Below are 17,281 nucleotides of genomic sequence, written 5' to 3'. Positions count from 1 at the left end.
TAAAATACATTTAAGTAGAGATACCAATAGGTAGTTAGATATGTAAGTCTAGAATATACAGGAACAGCTACTGATAAATTTGAAAGATATTAGCCTATAGCTGATATTAAAAGCTACAGGATTGATAAAAGTTCCCAGAGCGAGTGAAGAGAAAGAAATAAAAAAATCTGAACTAAAACTGAACCTGAAAAACTCCAAGATATCTTAGTTCAGAAAAGAAAGGAGGAACGGGCAATGGACACTGAGACGGATGACACAGAGAGACAAAGGGAAAATCTTTGTGGTACCTTGATTTCTCTTAGAAATCAAAAGAAGAGATGGTTTAAATCTGAGGTCAAGGTGGCTGTGTCACATGCAGATGGGAAGTAACATAAGATAGTGATAGAAAAACATCCACTAAATTTGCAACTCTCTTCTCATCAGTGACCACGAGGAAGTATAAAAAAAGCAAGTAGATAATTCTTTCAAGGCATCTTACCATAGAAGGGAGTAAAGAAACAAAGATGAAGGAGATGAGATCAAGAGAGAAATTTCTTTTAAACGTGGAGATCCAGTATTTATGGTGATTGTAATAATCCTATAAATAGAGATGCTAGTGATGCCAGACATAGAGGGAATAACTAAACCTTATGAAAGCAAGAGGGGCACCTATGCGAGGAGCCTGGCTTTACGGAAGGAACCCTCCCTCCATTGTAACTGAAGGGAGGAATAAGATAGTTTTAAAAGGATTTCTAGATTTGGCATTGGGAAGATGAGCAACCTTTCTGGTAGCTTTCATTTCAGCAAGGTCATGAGCCAAAAGCGGAGAGGCGAGAAGCAGGTATTGGAATCTGAGGAGTGGCAAAAATTATCGAATAAGTATTATTAGAATTATAAAATGTTGTCTACTAGAGAAATGTGAGATTTTGAGGGAGATGTTGAATGCCCATTTGGCAATGTTAATCATGAATTTTTAGTGTTATCTTCTGTCTAGTTATATAATTTCTCTTTATAATGTCTACAAACTCAATTCAATTCTAATTAAATGTCATATTTATTATTACACATGCTCTGGCTCTTGAAGACAGTATAACATGCATAACTCTATTGTTTAAAAATCAACTGTGACTAATCAATATCTTACTCTACTTCACTCGAAGCAAATTATAGTTTTCTTTTACACTAAACCTACAGACTATGTCTGTGATGAGTTTCAATTATAGTATTAAAAAGAAAAAAATATTCATTTTAAAAGAATCAAACCTGAGTTGATTCAGAATCGCCTCTTTGACTTCCAACAATTAAATAATCTTGACTATCTGACGTAAAATATCTTACTTGAGAACTTTCTGAAATAATGATTGTTTGTACCTGCAAGGAAGACAGAATAGCAGGAATGAAAATTTAAAGGAGAATTTAACTAAAAAGGCTCTCAATACAGTAATAGTGTGAGTTAATATATGAAGTTCAAAACTTGAAAAATCATTCTGAGACCTAGATAAGCCTATCTAGGAGTCATTTCAAGAAAGACAAAAATATCCTTGGGTTAAGACAATTTGCTCGAATGTGTATCAACTTGCCAAAAGCCCTTTTTAACATTAACATAGAACATACATTATCTTACATTTAGATACAACTTACAAATTTAATTTTATTTTAAATAAAGCAATCTACAAAAAGGTGAAGTTTGTCTGTTTGTTTTTTACCAGCAATAATTTGAGTCCAGATGTGAATGTATACACACTGTTAACAGAAGGTTTTTCTTCATTTCTTTCTTCATGAGTAATCACAAAGTAGGGAGAAAGACCAATATTAAAGGCCTCACAAGTTTTAGGATTTTCTATATTTAAATCCTAGGAAATAAGGAATAATAATAACAGTAATTTGTGAGGTATCCAAAATTTACACGAACAATTTATTTTGTATACTGCAAAACAGACGATGCTTACCTTGAGTGGAATAAAAACCCCTTGCCATCGGTAAACTGTAGAAGACAATTTTCTTAACATTAGACCATATACTGAATCTTCCAAAGTAAAGAAACACCAGCCAGAAGCTGATGCATCAAAAAAACTTTGAAATATGGAAAATACAACATCCGTTCCCCCTGAAAAACATAAATCATGATTCACTAATGTATAATCACTTCCAAACTTTATCTTAGCTTATTGTTCAAATAGTGAGACTAGTGGGTCTGTTACTAGAAATGAAGATCCTTCCATTGTGTGTGCGCATACGTGTTTGTGTGTGTATGAGAAGAGAAGAGACAAGCTAGAAAATGTAAAAATAACAACTAAAAATAACATAACTTAAAAGACAAGAAAATTTAATTTTCTATTCTATATCTGCATACACTTTCCCAAAGTGTATTAGTACATGTCGTAAAACGCTGTACTATATAATAAAGACAGAAACAAACAAAAAAACCATATCTAATGAAGAATAACCTTCCAAAAGCTTCTGTGTATTATTATCATGACAGTTTCCCACAGAAAGTAAGTTCTTAACCTCTAACTAATGGTATGAACATGATGTGGCAAGAACAAAGGTCAAAGTCAAAATCTAGGCTCTATGTAAACTACTGATACTTTTTAGATTATCAGTTCAAGAAGTTATAATGTCTATGCCTTAATGTGTACTACCCATTAGTGATTTTCTTTCCTAAAAATCTGGTATTTTAAATTCTTATTTTGCCACCTTTTAAAGGTATGTCACAGCTTTTGCATTAATAGTCTGAATGGACATGACAATATGAGCAAATCCTTCCCTAGTATAATTCCAGATGGTGAATGAAAAAGAAACAATGACTACTGATATTTAAGAATTTCTGACATATAATCTCACAAGTACTTCCAAAAAACACAGTCAGAGCCTAAACAATGAGATAACTCTGAATTAGAAACCAGAATCTTTCTTATTTTGATCCCATCTCCTCCTGCCTTCTAGGCAATCATAACAATATTCATTATTTCCTTTCTCTTCTAAACATTCAGTCATTCTCTACCCACCAGGCCTTTTTCATCAATTTTAAACAAGCTTAGGTCTCTGCAAACTGAACAAATAAACAAAAAAACCCCCTGACTCCTATACTACATCACTACCTTCACCAGGTCCTACCTTCTCAGTGAAACCTCTTGAAATAGTTGCATATATTGAAGTCTCCATTACTTCATTTCCATTCAAAACATCCAGTGCCCATCCCTCTGTACAAATAGCTCTTGTTATTTTATGTCTTCTATACTGCTACTCTCAATGAGTATTTTTTTCAGTTCTTATTTTGGACTTCTCACTAGCAATTGACAGTTTACCACTCCTTCCTTTTTAAAACCTTCTCCTGCTGCAATCCTGTATTCTCCTAGGTTTTTTCACCCAGTCTTCTAAGTCTCCTTTGCTATGTCATTCTCCTCTCCCCAGCCATTCAATTTAAGCCTTCTCAGAGCTCAGTCTGGGTCATCTTCTCTCCTTTGTTTAAAGTTCTTTTTCAGGTTTTTACCTCAATTTGCATAACGTTAAATGCAATATGCATGCTAAAGATTCCAAAATTTCTCTCTCCAGCAGAGATCTTCCTTTGAGTCTAGAGAAATGTCTTCTCAAAAGTAATTCGAATTCATAATGTGTTATATCCCATATATTTTTACTCCCTTCACCAAAATAACACCCAGTCCTCATACAGTACTCCCTTTCTTACTGAATGACATGACTCTCCATCCAGCTGCACAAGCCAGAAATCTCTGAGTCATCTCTGGCACGTCTCTCATATCCAATCCATCACCTAGTCCAAGCTACTATCATCTGTTACCTTTTTGTTCATCTCCCTGCATTCTCTCTTCTATGCCAACCCATTCTTCATATGGCATCAAGGATACCTTCAAAATGCAAATGTGATCATACCACCATATATATATGGTGGTTTAGGCTTGGGAAAGTGTTACTGTGTGTGTGTGTGTGTGTGTACACACACACACACACACACACAGTAACACTTTCCCAAGCCTAAACCACCCAAAGGCTTTCCATTAACCCTAGAATAAAGACAAATATCTATAACATATTCTTCAACCTCCTGAATGATCTAATCATAAATAACTCTTCAAATTCAACACTCCCCTTATTTCTAAACTCAATGTCTGCTCTAAAATTATTCACTTATATGCTTTTTTAATGCCTCATTAGCTTCCTACTTTCTCCTCCATGTTCCTCCAATCCAGGAGGAACTTTGCATAATCAACTCCTACTCAGCATTTGGTCTTAGTTCAAACCCTGATGCCCCTGAGAAGCGTTCTTTTAAGTTCTCACAATACTAAGAATTTCCCCTCAACACTGATTTTTTTGTTATTTGATTTCGTTCTTTCCCTAAACTTTAAGCTCTGTGAGCTCAATATCTTGCCTGACACATAATAGACACTCAATAACTATTTGTGGCTGCACTAGAAGAATTAAATATCTGTTCTTCATTTTCAACAGATCCATAAGATATAATTCATGGGAGAATATATAAATCTTATACATGCAATCTTTCTTGGTTATAGAATTTTGTTCTCATAAGAAGTAAAACGTACTTATGCCGAAGGCTGTTTCAGATATTGTCTCCCATTCCACACTCACAGATAAATCAATGCCATTAGTACGTGTCATATTTAAATATACAGTCCTGTTGGCTTCTTCGACGTCTACAGAGGTAGCTCTAAATGAAACAAAAATATTATGGAAAACAAAAAGAACATAATTTCTACACATATATAATTTCTTCAAATACATGTCACATTGTTAGCATATATTAACACTTCTAAATTTACACAAGCCAAGTGAGATTCATCCACATATCTTACACACCAGGAAGACTAGACGCTACAGCTCAAAAATATCCATTTATGAAGATTTTTTTAAAAGCACAAATGTAACATTCCGAAACTAGGACAACAAAATACTGAGAGTAACTTCAGTAACTTCATGCTGCATATTCTAAAAAATTATAAATAAAGCCTTGTCATTCTTAATTTTCTTCCCACATAAAGTAAAATCATGTTACAGAGAAAAAAATAAGTCGTGAAATTCTTAGCATATTAGTAAAACTAGATCTACTGAAATATTTTTAAGACATAAAAAATAAATATTTTCAGCTTCCAAAGGGAATTTTAAACTATAATCTTGTTAATATGTTTAGAGTCATTCATTTGGTTTGAGTATTTCTTATTTTTTATTATTACTGAAAACAAATAACAGTACAAGCCATTATCTGAAAGTATGGACTCTGAGAAAATAAGAATTCTAATAACACCAATATACAGGACATGATCAAGTTTTTTGATGTTTCGTTATGAGAGGGGATATGGCCTCTGTGAATCGTCTGCTAGAGCTCATTTTAAAACTCTTCTTTAAAATAGTCAGAGATCAATTTCCTTCTGTATTTTCTTTATGTCAAAAAATATTTCCTACTTAGCTTCAGAAGTGACAATTTCCTTATGAATAAACTATACCTATTTGCAACTGCAGAAATACTGAATAGCCCCAGAGGGGCCTGGTTTTGCACAACTGTTATCAGGGTTTGAACACGCATCCCTAGTCTAGCACCTCCAGTTGGATTAAACAAGGTGCAAATGAAATGCTCATCCATTTCTGGTTCCGTATCTAATATGGCAGAAATGTGTAGGGCCTGAAAACAAAAATCGAAAGACAGAGTTACTAGAATACATTATTTATACACTAGACAGAGAAATCTGCTAAACATTTTTTTAAATTTTATTATTAGTTTTAAGTATACAGTACATTGGTTAGATATTTATATAGTTTATAAAATGATCCTAATCCTCTTTCTAATTGCTCTTTCTCTCCTCTGGCTTTCCACCTAGCCATTACAGTAATGCTGACTGCATTGCATTCCCTATGCCGTACTCCCCATCCCTGTGACTATCTATCAACTAATTTGTACTTCTTTAAACCTTCACCCCTTTTTCCTAGTCCCCCAAATCCCTTCCCCTCTGGCCATCATCAGACTGTCCTCTACATTTGTGAGTCTGTTTTTGATTAGTTTGACAACAAAATAATGTTTTGGAAAGCATCACCTTTTTAAAAATTTTAATTCTGATCCCCATAATGTGATAGTTATAACTCTTTCTAGTTACTACTTTCAAGGTTTTCAATACTGTAATATATTGCACTGAAGTGCCTAAAAAATAAATATTTATGGCATTAAAAATAACATTAAGTTAAAAAATTAAATATATGTATTATTTTTTGTTATTTATCATGCTCTAGCTATTCAACTGTATTAGTCTCATTCTAGTCTAGGATTTGCTGTTAAAAAGCAGTTCACGACATTGCAGGCCCAAATGTTCATCAACAGGAGAATATATAAATAGCGGTCTTTCAGTGAAATGCCACTCAGCAATTAAAAAGAAAAAAACACCAATTTTTGATTATACAAGCATATGAATCTCAAAAATTATGTTGCACAAAAGATGCCAGACACAAAAGAGTATGTACTCTATGATTCTACTTATATGAAGTTCAAAAACAAGTAAAATGAGTCTTCAGTGATAGAAATTAGAAGCAGTTTCCTCTGGAAAAGGCGAGAATCATCTGGGTGATGGTATCTTTAATATCGTAATCTGAGTGGTGGTTACATGGGTATATACATATTTGTAAAGTCATTGAGTCATACACTTAAGATTTGTGTATTTTATTGTTCATATCTCAAAATCAAAACGTGGGAGAAAAAAAGAGCTATGTTGTGAAGGAAAAATTTATTTAATCCAATTTTATCTAACATTTAATTTGCCTAACGAACAAAAAAGTCTAAACACACTATAAAAAAGAGTCCTTAAGAACCACAATAAAATCATTAAAAACATTTTTAAAAGAAAAAGCATGTGAATGTAAAGCAATGGCAAACTCATAAAACATTCTAAATTTCTAATATGGAAAAAAATTAAACATGCATTAAAAATGTGTTGAAGTTTACACAAACTGATCATAAATAAAATTATTTAATTATTGGATGGATGGTTTTTAGATAGAATAGCTTTAAATGTGTTATTTTAGAATTATTATACTTTATATACAGCTGGCTTGAAAAAAATGTCTTAAGCTAATGCAATTAGCTATTTTAAATTTAAAAATAAAATTTTAGTAGCAGAAACAGAAAATTATTAATATATAGAAAAAGACGTTTCTGAAGATTAAATTCTGCTAGTATAGATCGCATTTATAATTAAGCCAAATCAAGCATTTTCTTCCAATCAGCTATTCCTATTCACATAGGGAGAAGCAGTCTGAAGTCAGCAGTTCTATTTTGCTTAACAAAAATGTGGCAAGGACTGGGCTGAGGCTTAATGACTACAAAAATGGTTTCGTTTCTTTTAGTTTATGGTTAATAGACATATAAAGGGAAGTATTCCATTTTAATATGCTTACAATTTAAAACAGTAATGCATATATTTTCTTTTTCACTTGCACACTCCACTACCTGATTAACAAATTCTTTCAGTTGCATTCTATAGACTATATATGGTACTGCGGTACTGTCACACAGTAATCTAATCATGTCTTTACCGAATACCAAAGCTGGAATTTTTTTTCTATCACCATGAAGTACTCTTCTAAGAGAAAATTATTTTGTAAATATTAATCATTCATTGTCGCTGAAGGTTCATACTATACCTTGAATCGAACACCTTCTTCTAAAACAAGATAGCCTTTGGAAGGAGTCAGATCTTTAGACTCTATTGAAGTATTCACTTCTGTCACAATGAACTGAACTGTCACAGTTCCAAACAGTCCTTGTGCAGGTTCCCGAACAATGTACAACACTGCAACACTCTCCTGTACGTAAAGAGCTGTAGGTTCTCTTAGTAAAAAGTGCTCACTGTTGTTAAATGATAGAACTCCAGGGCCATCATCATTAGCAAGTACTGTAATTAAGGCTGTCGAAATATAAATATAAAAGTAATAAGTGAAAATAGAATGGGTTCTGAGTGCTGAGAAGTATGTGGATGTGTCACTGTAAACTAGGCCAACTCTTCTATGGATCACCTTAAAAACAAGGGAAATTTTAAAAAGCATTTAATAAAATTTATATTCACATAAAAGTATTTAATAATCTTGCAATAAAAGGCAGCTTCTTCAACTTGATGAAGTGATCTCTCTCAAAAGCCAATAGCAAATATCAAACATCAAACTTAATATTGAAAGATTAGAAGCACTACCGCTAAAAACAGAAATTAAGACAATGATGCCTGTCATCACTGTCCTGGAGCTATCAGTCAGGTTACAGGTATAAAAGCAATGAAAAGAAAGAGTCAGAACTGTCCCTGTATTCTACACAACATGATTGTATTTTTAGAAAACATAAAAGAAAAAAATTATTAGACTGATTATGAGTTCAAAATATAAGCTGAGTAACCTTCAAAAATCAAGAGCTTTTATTTTTACTACCACTAATAATGATATTAATAACAAGTGAAAAAACAACTAATATATTAAGAACTTATAAATTGCTTAACCTGTATTAACTCATTTAATTCTCACAACCCTATCAGGTTGATGCTATTGTTCTTCCCATTTTACAGAACTGATGATTGAAGTACAGACAGATAATCTGTGGAAGCTCACAAACTACGAAGTGGCAAGACTGCTGCTCAGAGCTAGGAAGTCTGCTTCAAAGCATGCATTCTAAAAGATTGTTTTAATAGCTCTATACATCAGCTATAACTATTTTAAAATTTTAACAGAAAAGGGATCCCATTCATAATAAGAAGAATACCTAGGAATCAAAGTAAAAAGTATAAGACCTTTATGAAAAAAATTATAAAACATTAATGCATGACTCTGGCAGATGCTGTCAGTGCCTCACCCATACCCCCTGGCCCACTCTTGAGTCACCATCAGCAGTTCCTTTTGCCCACTGGTCTCTAAGTAAGGACATCATCAGCTCATGCAAGAATCATGCCAGACTGCTGGAGACTTCATACTCAAAAGCAATCCTCAAACAATTTCTGAGTGACAGAAACTGGTAAATGAATATCTCAGTTTCTTGTTTACTCAAAATTCTTTCATGTTTTTCACTACAAACCAGATTTTTTCACATAATGGTCAATAATTTAGGAATACGAAGGTTAATTAAATTAAGGGAATCCCAAAGAACCCTCAGCCATTGGCTAAGTCAAGTTGAGGAGTCAGTCAACAGTCAGTCTTCTGAATCCATGTGCCTTATCTATCACAAAGAACTGAATTGAATGACCTTTTAGAGACCTTTTGATCCTTAAGTTTTGTGTGTCTATGATGTTTCCTCAGTTTCTCTTTTTTGCCGTCTCTAAAGTCAGCATGATATCTAACAATCAGTGAACTAGGAGGTCTTTTAATAACACCAACTATTCAAATCAAAGAATTAAGGCTCAGGTTTCAATACACTTCAACTCTGTGTGGAAATACTACAACAATCAGATGACACTAAAACAGCTACATTGTCATTCCTTCTATTGGTAAACAGAAAACCAAAGGAAAGATTTTAAAAATTAAATAAAATCTATAATAACTGCAGAAAAGATATGTTATTTTCACTATCAACCTAGTTTTTTGTTTTTTATGCACACACACACACACGCACACACACACACACAAGCTAGAAGCCTGCTACATTGACACACACAAATTCCAAAATGATTAACTTAAAATATTTGTCATTCCACGCATAGAAACCTATCAGGACTCTCTAATCCCTTTACATCTCCCTCCATACAAGGAAAACATAAGGGAAAAGGAGCTGTGTATAAGAAATTGTCAATTACCTGTTGTGTTTTCCCCTAGCTCTAATCCAGGAGAAGGATTTGTTAAAATCAGCTGAAACTTTTCATCTCCTTCCGGAATATCATCATCAAGAATCATGATGTCAACATTTTTATACCTGTCTCCATCAACAAAATGAAGAATCTGGTCAAAAAAGTAAAAGTAGAACAGTATTGTATTTAAATACACTCTGCATTTTTACAGAAGAGAAAAAACAAAATAGTTGTGAAAGTGAAATAAGCTATTTTACAGGGATTTTTTTTTCCAACTTGTGGAGGAAGAAAAGGAATTAAATAGTTAAGAAATAAAATGCATAAAAAGACAAAGTAAAAAGTATTTTAAAACACTCAAGATGTTTTAGTAAATTAAAGAAATAAGAGTTAATTTTTCAAGAAGCATAAGAAACACTCTGAGGTCATCTAGTGATACAAATTCTTTAACATGATAACTCTCCAGTATTAAATATTGCAATAAAATAGTAAATGAATAAAATAAAATCAAAACAATCTTTACAACAATATTGAAAATCCAATTTATATATTTTACTAAAATAGTGAAGGGAGGTATTCCACCATTGGAAGTCCTCTGCCCTAATTTACTATGCAACATATAATAAATTATTTTAAGATTAATTTATTTATACAGGATCTATATCACTATAATTCTCAAGGAATTCACCATTGGGGTGAAGCTGTAATCCAGCCCCAGCTGTGCTTCCAAATTCTGGGCATACACAAACAAGGAAACTTGGCCAAGAGCACCTTTGCTCCTCTGGGCTACCAATGTTAAACTTCCTTGGGTTTCATTTACTTCAAACCTATAATAAAGAGAACAGATTCATTTTTTTTCCTTATAAGCTTCTGTTTTGCAAAGAGTAAAAAATCTGAAACTCAGAAAAAGTCTCTCATGCAACTTTAGGCTTACCTATTATACTGCCATTCAATTATGCCTCGAGCACCATCATTGGCATCGATAATAACTTGTGCAGTCAAGCCTTCTGAATCTTAAAAAACATAGAAATATATTTTAACATAAATATAAATTATTTTTAAAAAGAACTATTTGATATAGAATTTAAAGACAGTTTATCTGACACTATATAATTCCTAAATAGACGAATTGGCAACTTTACTCAAAAGATGTTTAAGAAAATAAAGACACAAATGTTTATAACATCTAAATAAGAAAACTTTTTGCTAACAAGATCCACTGACTTACAGAATTTAGTCAACTCAGAACAGCAGGAAATAAGCACCTGAGGTTATAGTTTTATTTATATTATTTTAATCCACTTCAAGAAGAAAGGAAAATGAAGACAGAAAGAGTAGAAAGAGAAAGAAATGAGGAGAGGCAGGCAGTGCTGCAGAGAAAAATACAGGTGTGAAAATGAGACATGGAGAAAGGCAGGATAATAAACAGAAAATGAGACAGATGGGAAAGATGCGGAAAGGGTTAGGAGAAATAAAGAGACACTAACATCAAAGTAAAATTCTTATTCCTTTTTATTTTGAATTCTGTCCACCAAAAGTTCAGTATGTTACAATATCCACTATTCAGTCTTGAAATAGCAACTTATCTTGTAACTAAATAGTAACTAATCCTGTCTGTTACTATTTTGTTTTTTAATATTTTTGTCCTTTACCTTGTACTTTCCAGAGATACTACCTTAATCTAGGATACTTTAAGACAAGCTGCCTGGGTGGGGAAGGGATAAGGAGAGTATAGTTCTCTCTGGTTAATGAGAATACATTGTTGAGGAAAGAATCTGGATGTGTCCATCAGACTAGAGGCTGCAAAGCAGAAGCCAGGCTCCACTATTTCCTAGCTGTGTGACTTTGGGCATTTTACTTAGCTTCTCTCAGCCTCATCTGTAAAATGGGGAGATACAAGAAATGAGAGTTTTAACATACAAAACGCCTAAAATGGGAGCATTAGAGAGCACTCCACAAAAGTTAAACTATTCAAATTACCTCTAAATATGAGGATGAATGACATATGAAATATTTTGTTAGTTTTTTTAGTGTGAACAATAATTATCATGTAATAATTACTTAATGTAAACAGTCTAGTCATGAGTCATATATTTCTTTTGCAAAAGAATGAAAATTTTTCAAACAATATGTTAAAAACTCTTGATATTTTCAAAGTTGTCATACTGAGCCTCAGAAGTGACTAAAGAACCTGTCTCCCCCAGGCCACTGCTCTTTACCAGGCTTCTCCTCCTTTAACCCAAACAAATTTCCCCTCTGCCCAGAGCACCTTCTAACCAAAGGATGGGGGAGGGGCAGGCTACCTCAATGCTATATACTACCACCTCCTACTGGGTTGTCACACTTACAAGTTTCAGACAAAATTTCTCAATATCAAATGTTCAAACTGCAACATTTGTGTTTTTAAGAAAGAATATATCTTTTTAAGGTAAGGTACATAAATCTGTACTGTGGTTCAAGTTTTACCTTTCAGTCTGTAATGAATTAACTGAGTCTTTTCTAAAGCATGAAAAGAAAGAGATAAAAGGTCAAAAAAAGAAGCAGAGAACACAACAAATAAACAAAAGCTCTCCTTTACTTAAAAAAATAAAATCATCTGACAATATGGAGGTCTAATGAAAATAGCAAATAAATTATAAAAGGAAAATGTCTTCCTAAGAATTAATTCTATTTTGAAGATTCTAAATTTGGTTATAAAATAGATGTAAAATGTAAAAAGCATCACACAATAAATCTTAAATGTGTTTACACTAATGGTCAAAGCTGCAATATATGATAAGTCTTTAAATTAAAATAAATCTAAAAGACTAATTGTTTTCACACATAGATGAGATTAACATCACAATGACCACTTCTGATTAAAAAAAATAATAATTTTACTTTGTTTGTAGTGAGTAAACAGAAACAAACAAAAACCCATCATACCTAGTCTAGGAGGAAATGAAGTTAAAGGAGCCATGATAAGTTCAACATAAGTTAAGTTCACGAGGAAATATTCTTCTAGTTCTGGTATATCGTCCTGCAAAAATTACACCTGTTAAATTCTCTAAAACTATGCTCTCACAGTAAAAAAAAAAATGTACAAAGAAAATGAACAGACATTTTTCCAAGGAAGATATGCAAATGGCCAACAGATACATGAAAAGCTTCTCAACATTACTAATTATCATTGAAATGCAAATGAAAAACCACAATGAGTTTTACCTTACATCTGATAAAATGGCTATTATCAAAAAGATGAGGTAAGTGTTGGCAAGGATATGGAGAAAGTGGAACCCTTGTGTGCTGTTGCCAGAAATGTAAATTGGTGCTGCCACTATGCAAAACAATATGGAGGTTCCTCAAAAATTAAAAATATAACTACCATATAGTCCAGCAATCACACACTTGAGCATATATCCAAAGGAAATGAAAACTGAATATCAAAGAGATATCTGCACTCCTATGCAGCATTATTCACAATAGCAAGACATGAAAACAACCTAAGTGTCTGTCAATGAATGAATGGATGATGAAGATGCATTACACATATGCAGAGGAATATTATTCAGCTATGGGAAATAAGTAAATTCTGCCGTTTATGACAACATGGATCGACTTTGAGAACATTATACTAAGTGAAATAAACCAGACAGAAATAGACAAATTCTGCATATCACTGAAATGTGGAATCTTAGCAGGGAAAAAAAGTCAAACTCATAGAAACAGAGTAGAAATTGGTTGCTGGGGGACGTAGGGGCACAGGAAAGCTTGGCAAGAGTACAAACTCAGCTATAAAATGGATAAGGTCTAAGCAGCGAACGTAGAGCATGGTGACCAGAGTTGACAGCACTGTATTGCATAACTGAAATGTGCTAAGAGAATGAAACTTAAAATGTTTTCACACACAGAAAAACATGAATATGTGAGGTAATGGATGTGTTAATTAACTAGATGGGGGGACTTCTTTCACAATGTATACATACATCAAATCGCCTAAATATACATTTTAAATAGCTTACAATTTTGTGTTTTTTAGATTCTATACATAAGTGATACCATGCAGTATTTCATTATACTTCTATAAATGTGCATTTTTTTTAAAAAAGCATAAAAATATTAATATTATACCTGATAGTATGACATATTATTAGGTCGAACCTCAAGAAATGGCTAATATACTTTTTAAAAATCTAGAGTAATATAGGTAAACCAATTATACAAACATACAAACTTAAAATATTTTAAATAAGAGCAAAAGATTTAAAATCATCTTAATATTCAATGATTAGAATAAAGATTGTAATATTATGAAAAAGAAATACAGGCTTTGGAGTCAAGGAGACCTAGTACCAAATTCTTAAAGTCTAAGCTGGACTGCCTAAATTTTAAGGGCTCAATTCTATCATCTTTATAATAGGGAAATAAGAGCTACTTTGGTGATTGTAGTAATAATTAAAAATAATGTGTACAGAGTACCTGGCCTAGAGAGAGTCCTTAAAAAGTGATAGCTTTCTGTGATGGTTAATTTTAATACACTATTACTATTACTATTAATCAATGAAAAGTGCTCAAAACACGAGGACTAGCAAAATCCATGTCAGCAGTGACCAAATGGCTAACTACATGTAAGTAGAAACTCAATATACATATAATATCAGTACATACACACCAACATTCACTTCTCTCTTCATTTTAATTAACAGAGATATGTTTCTTTGTGGGGAAAAAAAAAAAGAAAATTAAGATCACAAGCTCTGAACTATCTTATGTAATTATATGGATCAATGTGAGTTACAGAATCAGTGATGTAAATAAAAGGGACTGCCCTCAGCTACCTCCACAACAATTCCCATGCCACAACTCTCCCCTCATCATCCCTCGGCCTAGCTTATTTCTGCACATCCAGGCTGGCAATCACTTAATCTTGTGCTACTCAGCGAACAAAATGGGCTACAGAGACTTAGGGAGGGAAAAAAGGAACTGGAAACCCTGTGCTCATAAAACTAAACTCTGTAAAGAAAAGAAAGGTGGCTACGTATTTTCTGCTTTAAAAACTAATATATCTGAGGAATAATCCATTTATTTATACTCAGTTACATTAATAGATTACATATTTCACAGCTTACCTCAAAATTTTATCAAATCTTGTATGTCACATACTGACATATATTACCTTTTATCTTATGGCTTTAGAGTTCTCACGCTATTATACTCTGTCACAGTGCCATGGCAATCAAGGAGATTGCCAGTAGATGATTTACACCACTTATAATTTTCTAAAGGTAAAAAGCCTCTGAGAAAATAAAACCTTTTAAAAATAGAACCCCCAAAATACACTGTTACTGAAAAATATTTTTCTAAGACAACATTCCATTCTCTCTCTTTCCCTTACCCCTCACATGTATAACATCTCCCATCCTCTCCATATGTCTTATTTTCATAAATCTTTTATAAATGTATTTAGGTAGCTGAAACACTAAGTTCCAAAATAGCATAAGATTTCACAATATAGAAAATCAATTAAAACACAATTGCAGTCAGCAATGACTAAGTTTGACCTTAACCACATTTTACGCAATCAGCCTCTAATGAGTCCATAAGTATCTCCACTTAAACCAGTCCTAACAACTGAGACGCTGACTCACACAGATTTGCTGGTGCAATGAATCTTTTGGAGTAACCAAAAATGCTCCTTTAGAATCTTTTCGGCCAATGCCATCTTAAAGGGTCTTGCCCTAAAGAAATTCTCTCTATAACAAGGTGTTTCTATAATATACAACAGTAGACCAGCCTATCTAGACAAGAACAGAAACTCCTGCGAACCTAAAAAAAAAAAAAAAAATCACAGAAATAAGCTGATTTAAAGGTACCAGAATATTTCATCAATTTCTACTTTCTCTGTGGTTATTCAGGTTTAATACAGTAATAGCAAAATAAGTTTTACCTCAAGTATAGTTATGTTGATGGCTGCTGCTGTTTTCCCTTCTTCTAAAATCAGAAAGCCAACTACCGGGACAAAGTCAACATGTGGCTCAGCTAGGTTTCCTTCCGTTTGGTTCTTTAGACTTAACATTCCAGGAATTGTGGTGTATGTGACATTAATAGCTCCTAATTGAATTAGATGGGAAAAGATTTTATAATTATTTAAACTTTTAAAATAATATCTCGTTACGAACTCTTTGACTTCTCTAAAAGCCCGTGCAGTAGCTTATATTACTAGCCCCAATTCCTTGCCTGTTCCAATATCTTTGATCTTTACAGTGTAATGGCTCAGTAATGCCTCGCTGTGGGCAGGCATACTATCCTGACTCTAAACTTCGAGTTTGGCTGTGTGACTTGTTTTGGCTGATAGTTCAAGGTAAAAGTGATGATGTGCTAGTTCGGAGCCTAGACATCAAGGGGCTTGGCATGTTTTTTTGCTTGCTTTTTTGTACCTCTACTGGTCCCAGAAGAATGAGAGACATATAGAGTAGAGCCATCCCAAGCCCATCTTAGATAAGCGGACCCACAATCAGTCTATTATTATACAATGCTGAGATTTTATCACTTGATAGATAGCATTTTTATGACAATAGAAAAATCTTCTTAATCTTTCAAAAAATAAAAAAGTTATAAAGTCCCATCTTGAATTAATACATACTAAAGTTTTTCCTGTCCCTGAGCTGTTTCAGCAATGGCTTTCATCCACACAAGAATGATATTAAAAAAGCACCTGCCTGGAAACCCCATTCGTTCTAGACCAACACAAACCTAGAGATCCGAATTCTCTGTTGACAAAAAGCTGAATTGTTTTGTTAGCCTCTTGTAGCAAAACAAATCTTGATGAAGGAGCAAAGTTTAAAACTCCATGTGGCTCATCACTGGCTTCTACAGTCAGGACAGCTGCATATCCTTGAGCATCAAGCAGAGCAATTCCTGCTTGTGGAACTCCTAAAAATGTCAGGGACCACAAGAAATCTGACAGTGATTTGGCATTAACTTCTAAATATGTATACTATAACCCCACTCTCCGAAACATATTAAAGTAGCCAGAAAGTGTTCTAATTTGTTCACATTTCTAACAGATCTTCAGGTTGACAAAGAGAACCTACATTTTAGTTTTCTTTTCATAGACAGCAAATCATGAATTTTTTTCACTTGACATATGATTGTCATTATTTGCTATAACTATTCACCAGAATTACAGAAATTACGTAGAAACCAAAGAAAATACCCAGATAATCTGCTCAAAATGATTAAATTTGAAATATCCAAATAATTAGTCTAAATTAGAACTGGTCCACTACTATAAAATTAGTCACAGAAAAATTCTTTCTTTGGACATGTATTTTATTCCATAAGGAAATGTTCAACTACATTTTTAGTGATTTTTCCTGAGTCCATAAACATAAGTAGTCCCATCCCGAGCTGATGTTTTTTGGATCTAGCATTTTTATGGAACAGATGATATTTAAAGTAATGTTTTAAACTGGTGTGTATCTAACTGCTACATATAAAGATAGCAACTATTATTTTTCTGAAAAGAATAATATACCAGCAAAAAATTT

At 33.1% G+C, this 17,281-nt stretch overlaps 1 protein-coding gene across 1 annotated transcript in view; it reads right to left on the bottom strand.

Annotated features, from left to right (window-relative positions):
- ADGRV1 (adhesion G protein-coupled receptor V1) overlaps positions 1 to 17,281 on the bottom strand; it is a 494,515-nt gene that overhangs the window by 357,667 nt on the left and 119,567 nt on the right. The window contains exons 41-50 of the mRNA XM_023522723.1: positions 12,678 to 12,771; positions 10,687 to 10,765; positions 10,441 to 10,579; positions 9,765 to 9,906; positions 7,639 to 7,901; positions 5,457 to 5,632; positions 4,539 to 4,663; positions 1,929 to 2,086; positions 1,686 to 1,832; positions 1,243 to 1,350 (exon numbers count right to left, since the gene is read on the bottom strand). Coding sequence (XP_023378491.1) covers positions 1,243 to 1,350; positions 1,686 to 1,832; positions 1,929 to 2,086; positions 4,539 to 4,663; positions 5,457 to 5,632; positions 7,639 to 7,901; positions 9,765 to 9,906; positions 10,441 to 10,579; positions 10,687 to 10,765; positions 12,678 to 12,771 — 1,431 coding nt within the window. The remainder of the gene's footprint in view (positions 1 to 1,242; positions 1,351 to 1,685; positions 1,833 to 1,928; positions 2,087 to 4,538; positions 4,664 to 5,456; positions 5,633 to 7,638; positions 7,902 to 9,764; positions 9,907 to 10,440; positions 10,580 to 10,686; positions 10,766 to 12,677; positions 12,772 to 17,281) is intronic.

Source organism: Pteropus vampyrus, unplaced genomic scaffold (genome assembly GCF_000151845.1).
Source record: "Pteropus vampyrus isolate Shadow unplaced genomic scaffold, Pvam_2.0 Scaffold11, whole genome shotgun sequence".
Taxonomy (NCBI): Eukaryota; Metazoa; Chordata; class Mammalia; order Chiroptera; family Pteropodidae; genus Pteropus; species Pteropus vampyrus.
This window is presented reverse-complemented; position numbering and strand designations above follow the sequence as displayed.